Below are 23,578 nucleotides of genomic sequence, written 5' to 3'. Positions count from 1 at the left end.
TTCTCCCATTCAGGATTTTTCCTAAAAAGTAAACAGGCAGGCCTTTTTTTTTTTAATCAACAAAATTGGCATATTTTCAGAAAAAGTACTGAAGTTTTCATTAACAATTTATGTTAAAGTCTAAAAAAATTACTACATACAAAACATTCTCTGCACTTCACCTTTGAACAAAAAAATATTTTAGTTAACATCAGCTGTATAACTGTTTAAAAATTAATTTAAAAAAAGAAATCGAACTGATAGCAGATGTATATCTTCTATTATAATGCCATGCTTACATTTTTCCTGTGTTTTTCATTATCCCTTGAAGATTAGGTGAGACAAAATGGTAATGAAGAAATCAAACTCACCTCCACCAGTTTGGATGTTTGCCAGGTGTGGTCCCATTTCTTGCAGTCCTTCATCATCCACGGGGTAAGCAGGCGTCTGTGATGAAGTTGTTCCTTGGGCATCATCACCCAAAACCGAGGCCTGAGCTCTGCGCATTTCTAGGGCTCCTACACCTGCTATCTCCTCAAATCCTTCTGACATCTGGGCAAGTGGAGAATCCCGAGAAGCAGAAAGGAAGGGGGTGTCCAGAGGGGAACTTGGAGGGGACAATGATGACAAGGAGGACCGTGATGACAGGGATGCCAGGGATTGAGGAGTATCCAAGGACCTCCTTTGTTTACTGAAGTTACAATGTCCAGTGGAATCAGAGTACTGCACATCTTTACTGAGTGAATCAAATGGAATCAGGTCAAAGCGCAGATGTTGTGCATAGTCAGTAACACTGTCTGATTTGTCATACTGTGGGAGGCCATAGATGTCCGTGAAGCTGACAGAGCTTAGAGACCCTCTGCTGGATGCCAGTGATCCTCGGCTGGATGCCAGTGATCCCCTACTGCTGCCAGAAGACATTGTGAGGGTGCTAGCAGATAAACTAAAACAGAAAAAGATCCATTAATATATGAATTATATAGCTAGGAACACAGCATAGATAGAAAAATAATAACCCACATTAAGGTAGAGGATTTTACATGCATTCAGCATTGTAATACTTAGGTTAAGGGCCATCTTTCTTCTCCTCCCTTGCCTTTAGGCTAAAGGTGATGAAAGTAGTATAAATGAGAACCAACTTAGGTCAGCATGCCTAAAAAGGAGAAGTGGAGCAAGAGGATCATCACATCCCTTTCCTCAAATCTGCAGATGGCTCTCTGTGGGTTTTGGTGGAAAAGTGGCCAGAGAGAGGACTGGTGAGGAAAAGTCATAGATTCATGGAGTTTAAAGCTAGAAGGGACCATTAGTTCTCTAGTCTGAACTCCTGTGTATCACAAGCCACTATATTTCAATCAGTTGCTTCTGAACTGAGTCCAGTAACTTGGTTCAAGAGGAGTGGGACATAAGCAGAACAAGGGAACAGTCACTCTATACAGCTTTATATCCAAGCAAACTCACAGAATTCCCATTTGAAAACTTTGTGGGAGCTTTCAAGTTGCAATTTCAGCACTAGCCCCATTCCTTTGCCTCTCTCCAAATGTGGAGATAAGAGTATAGCAGCTGGTAAAGTGTGAAACAACAGGAGCTAGGCTCCTGCAGGTGGTGTGCTGGTGAGGTAAGGGGTCCTTAAGAGCCATCCCAAGGGGCTGATCCCTCATGGAGATGCTCTCAAACCTGTAGGATTTCTCTGTAGATCTCAGAACATCTTCATGTTTAGAGGATGACATCCTCTGTCTCCTCCATAGCATGCAAACCCCTACTCTGTGTAACTATTGTCTTGGAATGTCAGAGTAGTGAATCTCTTAGAATGTTCCAAGCACATTTTATCCTCTTGCATTTTCTCTCTCTCACACTTCTGACTACTCTGTTTACCCTTTTATGCCAGAAATGAACCCTTTCTCTCTTCAGAGTTGCGGGGGGTGGGAGGGGCCAGAGGGGGGGTTGGTTGGACTGTGGGTAACAGTAGTGGTTGTCTTGCTGCTGTTGCCACAGTACTCATGTTTTTCCTCCAGCTGAAAATTGTAAGATTTGCATAAAACCGGCAGATTGGAAAGAGACAGTTCTGATAGTGGATGCTGGGAAGGTGCATCACTACCTTTTCTGTTTCTTCTTAGCTCAAACTCCAGTGCATCAGTGCCTATTGTTTCTTCTTTGACATCCCTCCTCAAAATTACCTTCTCCCACAAAACAGACCATGTTTGTAAAATGCTGCCTCCCTGATTATATATTGACTCCCCATTTACCTTCCTCTTGTCACCTAGGAGTTGCATGTCTGATTTGTACTGTCTATTTATCCTGTCTTCTGTGTTGTTTTCCGGTACAGCACCAGAGACCATCAATGCTTAAGAAACAAGCAATCACTAATATGGGCTTACGAATGACACCCTGAATATAACAGAATTTCCTGTCTTTTGTCATGCGTAGTTTAAAGGCTTAATCTTGTTTGTGTATAATTTTTTATTTAAAAACAAAAACAATCATAAAACGGGTTCAGCTGTATTTCTCCTTTCCACATATTATGCAGACAGATCTCACTAACTTTCAAACCAGGCAGTCCTGATAGCTATTATTAAAAGTGAAAAGTCCTTTTCTCCTTTTTAATAACACTCTATCCAAACCACTGAATTTACAACATATTAAATACTTTGCTAAACTGCAAGCTGTGAATGCCTTTCAGTGCCCATAATGTACTTAAAGAAAACAGATCAACAAAGTAGGAACCAATGCCCATCCTTTACTTATATTACAAGCAAACAAAAGAAGTATGAAAAAGTAAAATGGTCTGTTCTGTTTGCATTTCTACTTTTTTTCTGTTGAATTCAAAATTTATTAATTTTTAAAAATTATTATTTTCTCTAAAGAACTCACCTTTTTAACTGGGAGTGTAAATAGGAGGCTAAACGAGTAGCTTCTTCCAGTTGCAAAAGCAAACAATTTCTCTTCTCCTGTAACAGTATCCTATAATTAAAAATTGCAATTATTATTTTTCTTCTTTTGTTTATATTGCAGTAGTGTTCAAAATGTACTAAGAGCTTTCCAAACACAGAAGAAGAGACAGTTCTTGTTGTATTGGGAGTAAACAATTAATCCTTTTTTAACGAACAGAATTAGTTCACTTAGGGCAATACACAGCGTTTAATCCATGACAGAACTCCCATTGAGAGCATAGGAACTGCAGTAACTGAGGAATAAAGAACCAAAAGAAAAACACAAGAGCTATGGTGGTGAAGGTATATAACAGAAATTGCCAAGGCCAACCATAAAGGTACCTAAGCTGACATGTAAGAGGCAGGAGCAGCTGATTAAAAACAGTAAGACTTCTTTTCTTCCTGGTGTGACTATCATAGCTCAAGTAAAACAGAGAAAACTGTCACTTAACTGTACTTTGCAGGAAAAAGTACGTGGAAGTACCTCAAATACCCATACAGATTGAAAGTCAAACTTCAAGAGGAAAATTTTTTTTTTTGAGAACTTCTGTTCTGTTAAGCAGTTTATCACCAAACTCTGTGATCCTGGCTTTCATTCAGATATACTGTGGCAGGAGAGGAGTGAGGAACCACTGGGGAAAAGGATAAGTATCGAACTGACCTTCAAGTAATGCACCAACAGCGAATTTACTGTAGTAAACTGTAATTGTAATTTTTTAATGTTTGTTAATATATTTCTTGTATTGTTCTCCTTCAAACAGAAGTTGGTTTAACATTTTAAATGCTTCTATGATAAAAACTTCTTTCTTCTTTACCAGGCAAAAGCAAGTGGCCAAATTACTCAGCATTACTGCCCGAACACAAATGGAGTCGTCATAACTTTGCCTGTACTATATGCTTGTAAGGTACCCTGATTACATTTTGAAACTATTAAACTTTATTTTAAAAAGGTGCAGCATTTGTTCCAATCCCTCCATTTAGTCTCTACCAGTTCTCTATGTTTTTTCTGGAGTTTTATTCTTTTAACTCCAAATTAAAACCTTTCACTCCACAGATTAAAATCAGGGGGATAATTTGTTTTGTTTCTTGGCATATTATTGGCATAATATGTCTCCATGTTGCAGCCCAGATCTGATACTTCCTCAGTCCTCAAGGCTCCCAAGCTGGCTGATATTTGGAATGCAGGGAAACAAAGGGGTGGGTGTCCAGAGCTCTCTGACTTAGCCAAGGGCAGTGTTTCTGGCTCCACAGAAAGTCCCATCAAACCCTCCTTGACTGGAAAAACAGTTAATAAGATGCAGGGGTTTTGACAGAGAGGGTAGTAAAGGGGAATCTTTTGGATGAGTGAAATTAAAAATTAAATGTTAGCTATAATATGAGTGGTTAAGGCTATTTAAGAAAAAAGAAAAAGCGACCTACTCTACACAGCATAATCTTGAAGCCCCTGTGTAGTTCTCTGTATAAGTTTTAAGTTATGCTAGCTCTTCGTGTGGTTAACGTTACATTTTAAAATCAGTAACAACAGAACTCTTATTAAATGTGCTTAAACATCAACCCTTTTTTGCAAGCTGGGGGAAGGAAGGATATATGGAAGGAGATCCTCCAATGATAAATGTTTTCTGTCTCTGACAGAATAATTAGTCTAGTCTCTGGTGTTGTTCTTTCTCTCATTATAAAATATACAGCATCTTTAAATATTGTGCTAACTTTTGCTCAATTTCTTGCTAGAATCTGAAATATCAAATGTCACCCTGGAATGTTGGTTTCCACAGCACGGACTACAACATGGAAAAAGAGCTTGCTCTTTTTGCCAGCACAGTATGTGCTACCTAACATGAGATCCCAAAAACAACAAATAAAATTTACTACACTGCAGTGTAAAGTGAACTCCCTTCTCTGTCATTTTCTAGGCTGGAGTGCCAATATTGCAAAAATCACAAATAATGTCATACAAAACATCAACTGTATTTATTTAATCAGCTGTGAATTCTCTATCACCATTTGGATTTACTGCCTGAAGTAACCCTGTTCAAGCCAAATAGAGTTCTACAAACTCGGATATGGGGCCATTTTCAATTATTTATAAAGATCAACTTAATCAACCTAAGTGTTAATGTTTAGACAAGACTGTATTAATATTGCTCAGTGTAGTGTCCTCAAGTGTCAAAGTTGACTTTTTTCCCATTAATTCATGCCTCAATCTGTGACAAAAACCAAAAGAATGCACAGAAAATCTAGAAAAACCTCTCACAGATGCTAGCTGCTTGCATGGAAGAACTAAGTGGGCAGAAATATTGTCTCTGATGTAAGAAAAAAGTTCACCATAAAGCTTAGCAGCATTATTAGAGTATTAGGAGAAATGAGTTTTACACAGAAGCTCTGTCCCTCTAATTGGAGGCATTTTATAATATGCACAGTTTATTGACATACTTGGCCAGAATTATAGTCTGTCCCTTAAATTCGGTGACAATTTATGGCACCTTGAAATGAACAATACTTCCCCCAAGTGAAGAATGTTTTCATTTCTAATAACAGAGAGCTTCATATTGATTGTAGATACACAAAATTTTTATATAGTATACTCAACAAAATCTTAGGGCCACATTTGGGTCCAGCCAAACTGTACACTGCACAGGTCAATGGGAAAGAGATGTGTACAACTACAGCATAAAGGTCATCTTTAAACTTCCCAAGTCCTGGGGCTACTGCTGTGTGCAGGGCTGGTCTCGGTGTTCTGAGGTCTCTGCTGTTTCTGGGGATGTGACCTCAATCACTCTAACTTAACCCCAGGTGCCAACCAACTATCCCCATCATCTCGGGTCACCATTGTTTGGGTCCCCCTTCATCCTGAGCAGCTCAATGGCATGTCTCTGCAGCTCAGAGCTTTTCCAAAGATAAGTGAAAAACTGACATGATTCTTATCAGTTCTGCTGCACTCCCGGGGTCTGAATAGGAAAAGGGAAAGTGACTAGTCTTGTCAATTTCACTCTAATACCGCTTACAGGAAAGCTTTCAGAAGATTGGATCTAAACAGTGGCATGGTCAGGAAGTGCTGATTGGGACCCCAGTCCCTTTTGTAGGCAAAGTGCACAAGTAACCACTGTAGTGCTTTGATCGCATATAAAGCTGGTAAACTGCACCAGCTCTTCACTTGGAATCTATGCAGCTGCATCCTATGGTAGATAAGAAAATAATTTGTTAAGTCCCCAAACCTTTCAGTGGCCCCCTGAGCAGAACTGGCCCGAGCCTGCTGAATTTCATCCTCCAAGCGCCTTTTTTCTTCCTCCAAACGTGCAATGTATTCTGGGGATCGTCTCTGCTGACTGATGAGCTGCAGTTCCTGAAGGAGAGCTTCTTTCTCCTTGATGAGCTGAAGACGGTCCCTGTCCGCCTCAGCCATTCCTGGCCAAGATTCATTATCTAGCAAGGCCAGCTGCTGCTGTATATTGGAAACTCTTGGGGGGAAAAATGAGAGCATGCATAAGAAATAGATAAGTCACAGGGAAAAAAACACTGTGGAATAACTGCTGAGGAAAATCACTCCCAGACCACTAGCACTTAGCTACTTTTATTCTTAAAACTATTTGTATATGTGAAATAAACCACAAGAACTTGCAAGCATACATTTATGGTCTCATAAGTGAATATGTTCAGATCTATAGCTTAACATCCTTAACTTACACATACACCCCATTATGTTGGGCATTTAAAAGATACTTAATGACTTCTGCCACATGGTACCATATATGTTGCAGATAGATTCAAAAGATGACGTAAGGATACAAGTGGGGAGTTTACTCTCAGCTTCCTCTCTTTGTTGGCTTTAAATTAGTTCCTAATTTACATCTGAATTTTTTTAAATAGCAAAGAATTAACAAAACTAATCATCACAACTGTCATAATTAATTAGAGTGGACAATGTCTGCCATGATATTTTAGCAGTTTTGAGCTGCTACAATTCATATTATAAAGATGTGGGAATAACAATTTTTTTAAGACTACTAGATGCAGTTAACATGAAACTCATTGGCTTCTGTTCCAAGGAAGCAGTCTGAGTGCTGTTTGTGTAGCCTAAGAAGCTGCCTTCTATTCTGAAGGTAGTAGTCCCCTTTATTTCTTATTCTCCCCAGTCAGGATTTTGGGAATGCTTTGAGCCATCAACAAGTCCCACAATGTCTAGAGCCAAGCTATTCTCCAAGTGACTGTATATCATTCAGCTAGGAAAAGTCTTTAAGGGGCAGAAAATATTTGGCACTCCATGACTGACAACTCAAGGACAGGAATAAATAAGTCACGAGTCCAAAAAAATATGGGGCTGGAGCAGAACAGTTGCCGCCAGGAACAGCCATTATACAAGTAGTACTGGGAAGAAGCCAAGCCCTCCCAGTCCCACCACTCCAACAACTTATTTCTTTTGTCTGAAAACAAAACACAAGCCGTAAAAGCCCCTCCACAAACCAAGAATTATTCAAGAGAGTACCTCAGCCTTAGGGTGATATGGTGACGGTCAGAGAAGTAGAAATGAACACACTTATCTTGAATATAAAGAGTTGAGGAATGCAGAAGTCATGGAGTTTATTTGCATAAACACTACTCCCTGTAGAGCGGAGTTCTTTTGAGTTTCCTAACAAATCAAGTTTTCTTAAATTTAAATTCAGTTTGAACAATTTCCTTTTTGCCTCTTTTTCACTCTGACATGCCTCTGAACATCCTCATTTTACCCAGGCCTGGAAGACCCAAATTCCCTTGATCTCAAAGGCCTAAAGGGACAAAATCTGCCAACCACACTAAGTCTGTTGACAAAACTGTCAGCATAAGTTATGCTGGCCAACCTCCAGTGTAGATGCAGCTATGTCAACAGAAGAATGCTTCTGTTAACATAGTTAGCTTTGTTTGGGAAGGTGGCATTCCTACACTACCCCTTCTGTCAGTGTAAGCTGCATCTACGCTCAGGGGTTGTGCCAACATAGCTATGCGGGTATAATCTCTGCAGTGTAGACACAGTCTAGGGGTGGCAGAATCCGGTCCTAATTTTGTAAAGCCAAACAACTCTGGTAGGCAACTAAACAGAAATAAATCTCCTGACACTGAGGTTTGTCCATCACTTCTGAAAACATGTCAGTTTTAAGTTTATGTATATGTAACAGGAGATGGCAGGAATACAGAATCAGGGTTAGTGCCCCTCAGTGGGACTATTTACCTACGTAGAGTTTCTAGGATATGACCCGAAAGTTAAAATCTAAAAAGCCTAGCCTGTATTGTTAAAATAGCTTAAAATAATTAAGACACAAAAAAACCCAAGAGACCTTTTTATTTTACTGTGTGAACAAAAATTCTTCAAAGCTATATGATACTATTTGTTTTATATATATACATTAAAAAAATGTCCAGAAGTTTGTTTCAGTATGTGTTCCCTAGCGAAAATCTGGAATGCGGGAGACCTGATGTAAACCACCACGTTCTTGTCAATCAATTACCAACACTCTGACAGCTCTTTCAGTAAAAGTGGAAATATGCACAGGGAAGAAAGTTTTGTAGGTGCAATATAAAATTTGCCATAATTTTTCCTCGGTTCTTAGGACTGTTGGCAATTAATCAAGAATACTGCCATGCTGAATAACTTAAAAATACTCAGTGGTTTCATTTTATTACAAACATTTTTAGTTAATATTTTTAAGTCATGTTCATGAAACATATTCAGATCTGATAAAGCCAAAGAGGAACATATTCATTTTAATCAGTTAAAAAAAAAAGAATTCTATGTTCAATTCTGATAAAATAAATCAACAGATTACATGCAATTTTATAAATACAGCAATTAATCATATCAACCCAGCTCCTGAAATCCAGATTACTTCAGTGGTACTCTATGCATGCCCAGAAGTCCATCAGTGAAGATCCAATTGCAATACTGGTCTACCAAAGGATTTTAAATTCTGTCAGGTGAAGTTTGCTGAAAGACTATTGACAGACAGCTGAAGAGTAGTAGTGACTGGGACAGTGATAAGATCTGAAGCAAGATTTTTTTTAAAATGTTAACTTACAATAAACTATTATTTAAAAAAACCTTCATATTAATGAACTGGGTATAAAAACTGGTATGGAAACCTATAACTACCATATATATTCAATCATAAGCTGGTTCGTTTATAAGCCGACCCCCACCCCCAAGATGGATAAGTAAAAATGGAAAATTTTTATAACCCGTTCATAAGCCGGCCCTATAATTCAGGGGTCAGCAAACTTTGGCTCCGGGCTGAGATGGTTTGTGTATCTAGAGTGTCCGCAGGCACAGAGGTAACCTAAGTAAACAAAGTGTCCCGGTGCGCCAGCTGCTTACCCTGACAGGCCGGGACAGCAACTGGTAGGGAAAAATTTGGGGGGGGGGGGGAGAAGCTGCGACTCAGGGGAGTAACCCCTGTGAACACCCCCCACATGACCCCACCCCAGGACCCCCACACTCTCCCCATCCCATCCCTTCCCACTTTATCTGGGGAGGGCCAGGGGAGGATGTCTTTGACCTGGCTAGAGCTGCTCCGGCAGGCTGGGCAGCACAGCTGCAGCCTGCTCCGGCGGGCCAGACTGGGCGGCGCAGCCGCAGCACGTTCCAGTGGGCTGGGCAAGGCGGCATGGCTGCAGCCTGCCATCCCCGGAGCTGCAGCTGCTTCGGAGGCTGTGGGGAGAGCAGCGTGGCCAGAAGTGGAGAGACTCTGGCCCTGACTCTTCCCTTCTGCCTGTGCTGCCTCTCCTTGCTCCCTCTGTTGGGGGAAAGTGGTGTGTCCCACCTCTCCCTCTCTATACCCGTTCATAAACCAACCCCCTTCTCTGGTGCTTCCCTTTTTTACTAAAAAAAATTCGGCTTACAAATGAGTATATACAGTAATTATTGCATATTTCAAGTCTAATATGCACCCAACAACATTCCACATGTACTTTCAAACACTGGACCAAGTGTCAAAAGGTGTATTCATTGCAATAAAATTATGACCAGCACATTAGGGGCAAGATCCATCTTTTAAATAGAAGAATCGCTTATCACAAACTATAGTTACACCAGTCCCAGGCAAAGTTTTTCAATAGATGGTAATTGCACTCCTTGCCATCCATTTCAGTCAGTCTTTGAAAGGATTCCATTCATCCAGTTCTATAGTTTTGTTTGTTTGAATATAACTGAAATTAAGGTTTCCCTTGAGTTGGATGTTCCTCTTCATGGGAGCTAGCTAAAATGTTTCCTCCTTTTTTGTGCTGCTTTCTGTAGGTCACATTTCAAAAATGTGAAATTCCTACATCAGATTTTTCACGTAACCATTGTTTTGATAGCCCTCAGGCAGAAGATTTAAGATACTGTTTAAACCAACTGTCTCCTTCTTGTGTTACTCAATGTTGATAATCGTGGCTCGTCTTGAAAAGGACCTCTAACTATTTGAAGACTGTTTATTTGAGAGTATAAAACTTTCTTGTGAAGCATTTAGGGTTGCTACACCCAATATATCTGACACCCATGAAAACGAAGAAACGAAAAGTTAGGACATTTCTCTTCTACTCCTCCACCCAGTGGAACGCACCTTTCCATTACTAGACACTACAGGCCACACAGAACAGCCTTAACGCTATTGATGACAATTTGGTAAAGAAGTCTTAGAGAAGTATTCTTCTTAAAGGCTGGTATCCTTAGGAAAGCAGAGTTAAAGTTATAATCCATGGCCTATACTGGATTATGGTAGCTGTAGTAATGGTTAGGTATGGCCTGTGGATAAAGGAGAAGTTACTGTTAAGTTACTTAACTCTTCATTTCTTTGGTTTTGTGAGTGTGTCTCAAGTATGTTATGAGTGGAAACTAACACCTTCACAATGAAGTTTGTTTATTAATTTCCTAGGTTTTTGGGTTATTTTAAATTCTTAAGCAGGGCAAGCATGGGGCAGAGGAGAGGCAGAAATATTGCTGCATCTGGAAAAGATTTTATCTGTCAGCAGCTGTGCATGAACCTTTGCGTGTCAGCAGCTATGTATGAAACTTTCTCTGTTGTGGGATAAAATCTAACAATGTGTAGCTCTTGACAAGAGAATGTGTTGTTCAATCAGGTTTCCCTGGCCCCGCTCAATTAGATTTAGTCACACAGCACATAAACTAGCAGCATGATTTTAGGCTAAAAATGACCCCTTCACATCCTCCCTTTTTTTTTTTTTTAAACAACGAAAACTACTTGCTGCATCACATCTACTGAGGACACACCTTTCTATCAAGTTTGGGGTATCCAGAAATTTATTTTTTTTAGAAAGATACCAGTCAAAAAAGACAAGCAGAACTTCCCTGATAAAATTACAGCCAGAGCCCAAATTCAAGACAACCTATTAAAAATGCATTAGCAGAAACGAAACAAACACCGTACAGAAAATTCAAGGGACATAAAAACTAACCTCATACGGCATTTCATGCTAATTGACCACATGCTTGGAAATGCAGGAATTTATGCCCCACTTCAAGCCCATTTCAAAACATAACCCTAACTATGGGGTCGGTATAAGGCACCTCCTGATCATTTTTGGAGCACTTCTTAGTGCTTGACCTTGCAACATAAATAATGTTCTTTTAACACCGTGTTTTGTAAGCGATAGTACATTAAAGACAAAAAAAACACACAGTGGTGAGATGAGAGATTTTCGTCTTATTCTCATTAGGACTGTCGATTAATCGCAGTTAACTCATGCAATTAACTCAACACAATTAATCGTGATTAATCACAGTTTTAATTGCACTGTTAAACAATAGAATACCAATTGAAATTTATTAAATATTTGTGGATGTTTTTCTACGTTTTCAAATATATTGATTTAAATTACAACACAGAATATAACTTGTACAGTGCTCACTTTATATTATTTTTATTACAAATATTTCCACTGTAAAAATAACAACATTGTATTTTTCAATTCACCTCATAGTGCAATCTCTATTGTGAAAGTGCCACTTATAAATGTAGATTTTTGTTACATAACTGCACTCAAAAACAAAACAATGTAAAACTTTAGTGCTTACAAGTCCACTCAGTCCTACTTCTTGTTCAACCAATCTCTAAGACAAACAAGTCTGTTTACATTTATAGGCGATAATGCTACCCACTTCTCATTTAAGATGTCATCTGAAAATAAGAACAGGCATTCACATGGCACTTTTGTAACTGGCATTGCAAGGTGTTTATGCTCCAGACATGCTGAACATTCGTATGCCCCTTCATGCTTCAGTCACCGTTCCAGAGGACATGCTTCCAAGCTGATGACGCTCATTAAAAAAAAAATGTGTTAATTCAATTTGTGACCGAACTCCTTGGGGGAGAGTTATATGTCTCCTGCTCTGTTTGACCGGTATTCTGCCATATATTTCATGTTATATCAGTCTCAGATGATGACCCAGTACATGTTGTTCGTTTTAAGAACACTTTCACTGAAGATTTGGCAAAATGCAAAGAAGGAAATCTCACATTGGTACTAAAGATAGCTACAGCACTCAACCCAAGGTTTAAGAATCTGAAGTGCCTTCCAAAATCTGAGAGGGACGAGGTGTGGAACATGCTTTCAGAAGTCTTAAAAGAACAACACTCCGATGCAGAAACTACAAAATCCAAAGCACCAAAAAAGAAAATCATCCTTCTGCTGGTGGCATTTGACTCAGATGATGAAAATCAAACATGCGTCGGTCTGCACTGCTTTGGATCGTTAATGAGCAAAACCCTTAATCAGCATGGACACATATCCTCTGGAATGGTGGTTGAAGCACAAAGGTACATATGAATCTTTAGCACATCTGGCATGTAAACATCTTGGAACGCTGGCTACAACAGTGCCATGCAAATGCCTGTTCTCACTTTCAGGTGTCACTGTAAACCAGAAGCAATCAGCATTATCTCCTGCACACGTAAATAAACTTGTTTGTCTGAGCGACCGGCTGAACAAGAAGTGGGACTGGGTGAACTTGAAGGCTCTAAAGTTTGACATTGTTTTATTTTTGAATGCAGTTATTTTTTGTGCATAATTATACATTTGTAAGTTCAACTTTCATGATAAAGAGATTGCACTAAAGTACTTGCTTAATTGAATTGAAAAATACTATCTTTTGTTTTTACAGTACAAATATTCATAATAAAAATAAATATAAAGTGAGCACTGTGCACTTTGTATTCTGTGTTGAAATTGAAATCAATATATTTGAAAATGTGGAAAATATCCAAAAATATTTAAATAAATGGTATTCTATTATTGTTTAACAGAGTGATTCATCACTTGACAGCCCTAATTTTCATTACTATTTGAATGTACAGAAACTCTTCTTTCTCAGCTGAACGTTTCTTGAACTCAGTGGCAGCATTCCATTCAGTGCTGTTTCAATCTCCACCATTGGAAAATGGCTGTCTTATCTGCATCAGGCTCAAGGTACCTGTTCCATACATTTGCAACGTTTTCTTGTTGGAGACTTTTTGTACTGATGTGGCTACACCAGTGCATGGTCAGTTACTGGTGCCCCATTTTGCACCAATGCAGTAGGTCTACACTATGTGGGATTGTACCAGTGTACTTATACCCCATTACCAATGGTTACTTAAATGCAAATTTCCCTACTCAAGAAAAGCTGAAAACTGTATTTAAATCCGCCTTTGGTATTTTCCCTGTGAAATTCTTTTTTGCTTTACTGAATGTGACAAACATTCTGAGATGTACAGTAAATTCAAATAAAGGTTGTAATACAGCAGTACACTTATATTATGTAAAGGAGTAACAGCAGTAATTCTATACATAACAGTGAATAGCAGTTACTTTATTGGAAGATGTATGCTGCCATCTTAAATCTGTGTTCACTTGTTAACTACAGTGAAAGTTTTGTTATGTCCTCTGTGAACCTCCCTCCTCTGCACTTTACAGGAGCACTTAAATTTTTTCAAATTTTGATATTCAAATAAGCAGCAGTCAGCCTGTTGACCCAGAAAGCAATAATTTGATACCACCTACTGGAGTGTGGAATGCAAGCCCATCAGTACTTGTTATTCATGGATGGGAATGGGCAAAATGCCTAGAACACTGTTCGATGTTTCAGAAATTTAGTTTTTTCAGAAAAATGTTATATTACTACATCAATAGAGACTTCCGTTTTTGGACTACGGCCTAATGAAAGTATTACTTTTTAAGTGTAGTCACTGTAAAATATATATCTCCAAAAGCCTGTAATAGGAAGAAAAACAATTATTTATGAAAAACTGAGGTTTTACACAAGACTTTAAATGTGCATTTTGTAAGTTACATCTCTGTCAATACATTCATTGATTGTAAGAAGTTTGGGAAACCTCTTGTAAGAGGTTGTTAGGGAAAGCAAATGTATGCTCTGACCCCGAAAAACAAAACAAAACATACCCACTCTTTTTGGAACAGGCCAAAAGTAAAAAAAAGGCTGAAGTTTAGAGGCTGAAAGTTGGCATATGCACATTCAATAGGGAACACAGACTTAGTGACAGTAGGGTTTGAGAAGTGTGGGATGAAAGAGAAATACTACAGGAATTAAAACACCACTTCTGAGCATGCTCAGTACACTGAGCATAAGGGTCAGCTTTGAGAAGAGCTGAATGTACTGCCCAGCCTCACATGCACAAGGGCAGCTGCTCTCAGATTTGCTTGAGGGAGAATGCAAATATGCCCATGAAATACAAACAAAAATGCTCCAAAAACCCTACAGGGGCCAGAGAAAATATAAACTAAACTACTGAGCTTGTGATTTTTAGAGTCTCATCACAATATGCAACATTATGCAAGTTTTAAGTTTTTCTTTTTTTAAAAAAGTGCAGTTCTCATGACTGAAGCTATATTTTAATTAATTTAATTTTTATCATCATAAAAGTCTCATTTGGGGATTAGAGGCTTTTTTAAAAAAATGTTATTCTCTGCCTTCCAGCCTTTCCCTTTACTCTGTAGCTGAAGGCAGACCAGGGGTTGCTGCTCTGAGATCACGAATAGGGCCCTGAAAACAGTATCAGGGAGCAACAAGGCAGGCTTAGCAAATGGTAGTTATTTACCTGTAACTGGAGGTTCTTCGAGAAGTGTTATCCCTATTTATATTCCGCATGTGGGATATACATGCACACAACATGACTCAGTCCACAGTTTCTTGCAAGTAGTGTCTGTGGGCCCGCACATGCATGGTACCTCTCCTTGTGCTCCCAACCAACAGCATAAAGGCTGGGGTAGGCCAACATCTCCAGTTTCCCACTCTTACCACAAGGTAGGTAGCGGAACACAGATAAGGACCACACATCTTAAAGTATCTTCAGTTTCAGGTAAGTATCCTCCATTTCTTCTTCAAGTGATGATCCCTATGTCTTTTCCGCACATGGAAGATTAACAAGAGGTCGTCAAACAGGTGATGATTGTGAGGATGAGGAAGTGATAGCTAACTGTAGTACTGCTGTCCCCAAAGCCACAGCTGACGACTGTAGAAGGTCATAATGGCTTGGGAAGGTACGCAAATAGCTCCAAGTAGCTACACTACATATCTGTAGTATGGGTACGTCTCTCAGAGATGCAGCTGACGTGGCTTGCCCCCTGTGCAATGAGCCTTTACCCTTGCCGGGGACAGGAGGGGATGCCAAATATCTGGTAAGAAAAGGTAATACAACCCGAGATCCATTTTGAAAGTCTCTCCACTGATACAGGTTGATGACCTGATACCTCTGCTATGGAAACAAATAGTTTAAGGTGTCTTTCTTATATCCTTTGCTCATTGTAGATGAAAGGCCAAAGCCCTCTGGGCGTCCAGAGAATGCAGTTCTCTCTCCTTGTCTGAGACATGTGGTTTAGGAAAAAATAAAGATACACCTCTACCCCGATAGAACGCGACCCGATACAACATGAATTCGGATAGAACGCGGTAAAGCAGCACTCCGGGGGGGGGGGGGGGGAGTTCGATATAACACGGTTTCACCTATAACGCGGTAAGATTTTTTGGCTCCCGAGGACAGTGTTAAATCACGGTTGGAAGTGTATGTAGATGACCCAACTCGTACAAAACGGAGAAACTATCTTGAGTATGACTCAAGGGTGGGGGCAAAGCAAGACCTTTTCTTATAGAAGGCAGTATATAGTGAGCCCACCATAAGCACTCCCAGTTCACTAACTCTTCTGGCTGACCTTGTAGCTATCAGAAAGGCCATTTTCATGGAGAGATGGGACATGGAGCATGTAGCCAGCAGCTCAAAGGGAGCATCCCCTTCAAAAATCTAGTTGCAACAGGGTGCATGAAGATCATACGGTTAGCCACTGGAAGATCGAAAGAGCTGACTGCTGCTAAATGCAACCATAGGGAACTGAACACAAGACCTGAAGACTTAAGGGTAAGTAGATACTCTAAAACATCAGGGATTCTGGCGGACTCTGGAAACAAATTGCATTGATGAGCCCAAGCAGGTAAATGTTTCCATTTAGCTGAGTAACAGCTTTGTGTAGAAATCTTTTTAACTTTGGATTACACCCTCCTGGAACATGACCTCTCTCTCTCTCTGATGGCCATCCAAATACACAGCTTTGAGTTGCTGCGGCTCTGAATTGCAGTGTGTGACCTTGCCCATGTTGTATTAGCAGTTCCAGCAACAAGGGGATGCTCACAGGTGGTTGCACTGAGAGTTTCAACAGATCTGTGAACCAGAACTGTCTTAGCCAGTTGAGCATGATGAGGATGACTCAAGTTCTGTCTCAGCAGATCTTCCATACAATTTGCGCTATCAAAGGAATTGGAGGGAAGACATACCCCAAGTGACCCTCTATGACATCAGGGAGCAATGAGCCTTTGCCAAGACCTGCTCTAAAACAGTATTGAGGAAGCATCCTGTTTGCCTGAGAGGCAAAACGGTCCCAAGTTAGCATTCACCATTAAGCAAAGACATCATTGGGAATGGATTCATGACTCCCCCATTCAGGATACACAGAAAAGTGTCTGCTCAGGCAGTCCAGTAGGGAATTTTGAATCCCTGGTAAGTAAGCTATGATAAGGCTATGTGATGTTTGATGCACCAGTTGCAGAGCGTGACTGTGTCTATGCACAAAGAAAGGGCTCTTGTTCTCCTTTGCTTGCTTATATAAAATACTATTACATTGTCCAATGTTAACCGAGCATGTTTGGATTGGATGAGTAGGAGGAAAGCATTGCAGGCCTAGTGGACCCCCCTGGATTCTAGTAAGTTGATGTGCATTCTGGACTCCTAGGGGATCCAGCCGCCCTGTGCCACGTGACTGACCACGTGCACACCACAACCTGTTCCTCCTCCTCTTCTAAGCATGCAGCATCCACGCTGTGAGATGCGGGGACATGAATGCTGGATGCAAAACCTGACCGTGATACTGAGTCAGAAGATAAGGATGAAGAGGAAAGGATAGGGGAGGCCGAACCAATAACATGAGGAGGTCAGAGAACCAGCATTGTCTTGGCCCCACTGAAGCAATAAAAATGAGCTTGGCACAATCCAGTTTAAGCTTGAGACTGACTTGTGGGATGCATGGGAGTAGAAACCCTCAACTCTTGCGTGGCAATAGAGCACTGTTTCTCTGAGCATTTCACTGTAGGGGGCAACGAAGTTGGGGTACTCTAGAGGGTCTTTGAAGGCTCCAAGGAAAGTCTCATTTATCAGGATGGCTACTCTCTCCTGGAGCTGGTGATTGGAGAATATCCAGCATCTTATGGATATTCTCCTACAGGAACATTCTGACTGGATACCAAAGGTAGCGGCCATACACCTCAGGAGGCCCTGATGCAACTTAAAATCCTTGGATACTGAGGCTATGTCTACACTACGGGATTATTCCGATTTTACATAAACCGGTTCTGTAAAACAGATTGTATAAAGTCGAGTGCACGCGGCCACACTAAGCACATTAATTCGGCGGTGTGCGTCCATGTACCGAGGCTAGCGTCGATTTCCGGAGCGTTGCACTGTGGGTAGCTACCCCGTAGCTATCCCATAGTTCCCACAGTCTCCCCCACCCATTGGAATTCTGGGTTGAGATCCCAATGCCTGATGGGGCAAAAACAGTGTCGCGGGTGATTCTGGGTAAATGTGATCACTCAATCCTTCCTCCGTGAAAGCAACAGCAAATAATCATTTCGCGCCCTTTTTCCCCTGGCAGACGCCATAGCATGGCAACCATGGAGTCTGTTTTGCCTTTTGTCACTGTCACCGTATGTGTACTGGATGCTGCTGACAGAGGCGGTACTGCAGTGCTACACAGCAGCATTCATTTGCCTTTGCAAGGTAGCAGAGACGATTACCATCCCTATTGCACCATCTGCCATTGTAAATTGGCGATGAGATGATGGTTATCAGTCATTTTGCACCGTTTGCAATTGGAAATCGGCAATGACGGTTATCAATCATTTTGTACCGTCTGTTGCTGTCATGGGTGCTCCTGGCTGGCCTCGCTGAGGTCGGCCGGGGGCGCATGGACAAAAATGGGAATGACTCCCCGGGTCATTCCCTTCTTTATGTTTTGTCTAAAAATAGAGTCAGTCCTGCCTAGAATATGGAGCAAGTCTACTAGAGAACCAGAGAGCACAGCCGCTCCAAGTCAGAGCCCCAGAGATCCCGCAGAAATGATGAGCTGCATGCCATTCTAGAGCCTGCCCCTGCAACAACCCCACCTGTTGCTTCCCTCCTCCCCCAACCCTCCTGGGCTACAGTGGCATAACATAACATAAGAAAGGCCGTACGGGGTCACACCAAAGGTCCATCTAGCCCAGTATCTGTCTACCGACAGTGGCCAATGCCAGGTGCCCCAGAGTGAACGAACTTAACAGGCAATGTTCAAGTGATCTCTCTCCTGCCATCAATCTCCATCCTCTGACGAACAGAGGCTAGGGACACCATTCTTACCCATCCTGGCTAATAGCCATTTATGGACTTAACCACCATGAATTTATCCAGTCCCCTTTTAAACACTGTTATAGTCCTAGCCTTCACAACCTCCTCAGGTAAGGAGTTCCACAAGTTGACTGTGCGCTGTGTGAAGAAGAACTTCCTTTTATTTGTTTGAAACCTGCTTCCCATTAATTTCATTTGGTGACCCCTAGTTCTTGTATTATGTGAATAAGTAAATAACTTTTCCTTATCCACTTTCTCAACATCACTCATGATTTTATATACCTCTATCATGTCCCCCCTTAGTCTTCTCTTTTCCAAGCTGAAGAGTCCTAGCCTCTTTAATCTTTCCTTGTATGGGACCCTCTCTAAACCCCTAATCATTTTAGTTGCCCTTTTCTGAACCTTTTCTAGTGCTAGAATATCTTTTTTGAGGTGAGGAGACCACATATGTACACAGTATTCGAGATGAGGGGGAGGCAGCCTGCAGCTGCTATGATAGTCCAGGCAGGACATTAAAGGGTGGGCGGGGAGAGGAGGGCAGCCTCCCGCTGCTATGATAGTCCAGGGAATACAAAATCTTTTCTTTAGACACGAAAGTCGGGGGGGTGGGGGTTGATGGAGCTCAGGCTCCAGCTGCTATGATGAGGACGGTTACCCAGCATTTTGTACCGTCTGCCAGGAATGACAGGGAGTCATTCCCATTTTTACCCAGGTACCCCCGGCCGACCTCACCAAGGCCAGCCAGGAGCACTCACAGGATGACGACGGTTTTCCACCATTTTGTACCATCTGCCATCAGGAAAGGAAGGGGAGGGGATGCTGCTGTTCAGCGCCGCAGCACCGCGTCTACCAGCAGCATGCAGTAGACATATGGTGACAATGAAAAAAGGCGAGAAATGTTTTTTTTCCCTTTTCTTTCACGGGGGGCAAGGGGGTAAATTGACGAGATATACCCTGAACCACCCCGGACAATGTTTTTGACCCTACAGACATTGGGAGCTCAGCCAAGAATACAAATGCTTTTCGGAGACTGCGGGTACTGTGGGACAGCTGGAGTCCTCAGTCCCCGCCCCCCCTCCACGAGCATCCATTTGATTCTTTGGCTTTCCGTTACGTTTCTCACGCAGCACTGTGCTGAGTCCCTGCTGTGGCCTCTGTCTATCATAGCCTGGAGATTTTTTCAAATGCTTTGTCATTTCATCTTCTGTAACAGAGCTCTGATAGAACAGATTTGTCTCCCGATACAGCGATCAGATCCAGTAACTTCCGTACGGTCCATGCTGGAGCTCTTCTTGGATTTGGGACTGCATCGCCACCCGGGCTGATCAGAGCTCCACGCTGGGCAAACAGGAAATGAAATTCAAAAGTTTGCGGGGCTTTTCCTGTCTACCTAGCCAGTGCATCGGAGTTCAGATTGCTTTCCAGAGTGGTCACAATGGTGCACTGTGGGATACCGCCTGGAAGCCAATACCGTCCATTTGCGGCCACACTAAGCCTAATCTGACATGGCAATACCGATTTCAGCGCTACTCCTCTCGTCGGGGAGGAGTACAGAAATTGGTTTAAAGAGCCCTTTATATTGATATAAAAGGGCCTCGTTGTGTGGACGGGTGCAGGGTTAAATCGGTTTAACGCTGCTAAATTCGGTTTAAACGCGTAGTGTAGACCAGGCCTGAGGGAGAGGAAGATTCCAGCACAGAAGAGTCATCCAGGGAGGACAAAGAGGCAGTTAGCTGTGCCGACAATGGATCCTGTTCTTGTACCACAGGATTCAGCTGGAAGAGCCCTGTAGGTCCTGGGGAATGGACTAAGTAGTTGATTGAAGTTGAGAAGTACAGCAGCGAAAGCTACTATTGGGACTGGTGATCTCACTCTGAAGTGGGTCAAGAAACAGGACCTCAGGGACCGAGGAGCCTTTCAGTGATTCCAAGGAGGCCACTGGGCATAAGGACAAGGTTTTGGTAGCCAGTAGGCACTGGTCTAAGAGACCCTTGTCCCAGCTGTGGGACAAATGCTGATCTTGGTATCGATAATGATCTGAGTGCAATCTCCGGCGCCTACCCGGGAGGACAATCCAGAGGTTCTGTACTGACAACAGGAGAGCCAACCCTGATGGGGCAAATAACTGATCAGACTCATCTGAAGCCAAATAAGGAGGCAGCACTGGTACTGAAGAGAAGTGGAGAGTTGGCTCTGATGGCATCAAATGGGACATACTCCCACCCACTACCAGGAAAGGTGTCGTCACCCAGGCCAGTACCAAACTTCAGGATGGGATCTGCCGCCACGATGATGACAGCCCCGAAGAATGCACCAGCATCAAAGGGGTCATCAGTGCTGGACCTGGCCTCAACTCCAAAATCTACAACTCAGATGGTTCGAGCTGCGGTGCCAATGAACCTGGCAGCTTGCGACATGACTAGAAGTTGTCCAGGGCACTATGGAGGACAAGCGGGCGGAAGCCATAGCACCAAAGAACCCCTGAACTAGCTGAGAGTCTGGGACTGAGAGATAAAGTAGGTCTGATGCCGGCTGGTATGCCATCAGTGTGGTGACAGTTGACACTGGTGCCAGCATCATTGGTACTGGACTCAATGGACACCCCAGTGCTGGAACCAGAGTTGATAGTATAGGCCCTTGCTGCTCACAGCACAGTACCAGGAGCAGCTGGATGGACCTGCTCCATCCCACGTGCCAGAGGGAATACAGTGCCAGTCAGCACTCCCCTTCAAAGAGGAGTCTTCCTGAGCCCTGGAATGGTCTCAACTCATTTAATGGGTCCTCTTCTTCATTGCACCAGAAGAAGTTGAATGACCCCTTTTCCTCTTGGGGGAAACGCCAGAGCTTGAGTGTGCAGCAGCATCACCTGCCAGATCCAAAGGGTACTGCTAGACAAAGTTATCCAACTCTAGTGCGTGGGACACACCCATATCCACATGCAATACATGGCTTCATCTACTCAAAGAAGAAAGTTAAGGTTCCACAACAATATAAACTCTGCCACGCTGCACATACAGTATTTTATTCCTAATTTTCTTTTATGTTTAGTTTAATATATTATCTGTTTCTGCTGTAAAATGTGCCCATAAACTAACAAAACTGGGGACCAATCTGAGCCAATTATTGTTTTGTGTTTTGAAACTGTAGCATTTCTTTATTTTCAGGGGTCTTTTTTTTTTTTTAAACTCTGACGATAATGTTGCATCAGCACAATTTTTTTTTCCACTGAACGTGTATTATTGGTTCATTTATTTCTCTAACACAGCGACATCAGTGGCGGAATCAGACAGCTTTCTCTCACAGCAGCTCAGAAAGCATTGCTACTCGCACAAAACTGAACATCCTTGCCCCTCCCCTCCTCCAAGGCCTCGCCCCTCCTTCCCGGCCAATGGGAGCTGCGGAGCTGGTGCTAGGGGTTAGGGCAGCATGTGGAGCCCCCTAGCTGCCCCTACACCTAACAGTTAGAGGGGAGACATGTCACTGCTTCTGGGAGCCTGCTTTAGCCTCGCTGACCGGACTTTTAAACAGCCCCGTCAGCGGTGCAGACTGGAGCCACCACAATCCCTTTTCGACCGGGCATTCCAGTCAAAAACCAGACACCTGGCAACCCTAGTTCATCAGCTCACAGCACTCCTGTGGAATAGTTATGGGCAGGTTGTGAATAATAGCTTGTTGAAACTTCAGGAGAAGTTAAGTAGTCAAAATGTAAATACCCAAACTGAAATTTGGCTGTGACACTGTGACACATGGTCTTATGTTCATGTTAAAACTAAATAAAAAGGGGGGCTTGTCTACACTGGAAATTTTTTCAGTTATACCACTATAGTTATGCTAGTATAACTCCCCTCTTCAAAAGCACTATAAGCTACCCCTGAAAAACCCATTCTTATACTAGAATAAGACTGCTCACATGGGTGTTACACTGTTATAACTACAGCCATTTAAAGTCACACTCTACGTTATAGCAGTATAATCTTTGTGCATCGACAAATCCTAAAAGATCATGGGCCTGTTTCTAACAGCTGCTGAGCCCCTGAAGTTCCTATATAGCTTCATTTGGCATTTCTGGTGCTTGAAAATTGAGCTGCATGTGTCATGGGAAATGTTTGCTGAGTCTTTTCAGTACAGAACCACATACCAATGGATGTAGGGGAGTGGATAAACACTAATTTTGTGATTGCTCCTGGTTCTGACATTCCACTTAATGGTCTAGATGTTCTTCAGGAAACCACAGCTGCAATACATGCACAATAGCTGAAGCACAAAGTATGTAAACTATACAATACCAATTCACAAGTGTGCTTTCATTTGTATTGCATTCACATTAAAAGGAGGAAATACTATTGACTGGCTCAGTAAAATATCATATTTCATTTGTGCATGGAGCATTTTGGTATGAAACTTATTACCTGCATTAAAATGAAAGCTACAAAAAATGATCATTTCCCATTACAAAAAACTCTGAAATGGCACTGTTTAAAAAAGGTAAATGTGATGCTATATCATATCATTGGTACAGGGCTTGTAATACGGCTTACACTGATACTTGATTTTATTTTTTTTCCCCACCTGATATTGCAGCTGACCAAATTTTTTCCAGATGGCAATATGAAATAAACTTTACATTGGGTATTGTTTCTGTTGGGAGAAGTCCTTCCTGGCCATACTTAGTACTGTTTTTTCTCAGGAAGCTGAGAAATGTTATAATATAGTGATTAACGCTGGCCGTGGAGCTAGTGTTTCCTTGCCAATAAAGGGCAGAGTCTTTAAAAACACTCCATTCAT

At 41.8% G+C, this 23,578-nt stretch overlaps 1 protein-coding gene across 11 annotated transcripts in view; it reads right to left on the bottom strand.

Annotated features, from left to right (window-relative positions):
- The window catches only part of WWC3 (WWC family member 3), a 176,344-nt gene that overhangs the window by 35,573 nt on the left and 117,193 nt on the right, over positions 1–23,578 (bottom strand). For all 11 annotated transcript variants that reach the window (XM_039500168.1, XM_039500169.1, XM_039500162.1 and 8 more), the window contains exons 9-11: positions 6,119–6,361; positions 2,848–2,937; positions 351–922 (exon numbers count right to left, since the gene is read on the bottom strand). In XM_039500168.1, coding sequence (XP_039356102.1) covers positions 351–922; positions 2,848–2,937; positions 6,119–6,361 — 905 coding nt within the window. The remainder of the gene's footprint in view (positions 1–350; positions 923–2,847; positions 2,938–6,118; positions 6,362–23,578) is intronic.

Source organism: Mauremys reevesii, linkage group 1 (assembly GCF_016161935.1).
Source record: "Mauremys reevesii isolate NIE-2019 linkage group 1, ASM1616193v1, whole genome shotgun sequence".
Classification (NCBI taxonomy): domain Eukaryota; kingdom Metazoa; phylum Chordata; order Testudines; family Geoemydidae; genus Mauremys; species Mauremys reevesii.
This window is presented reverse-complemented; position numbering and strand designations above follow the sequence as displayed.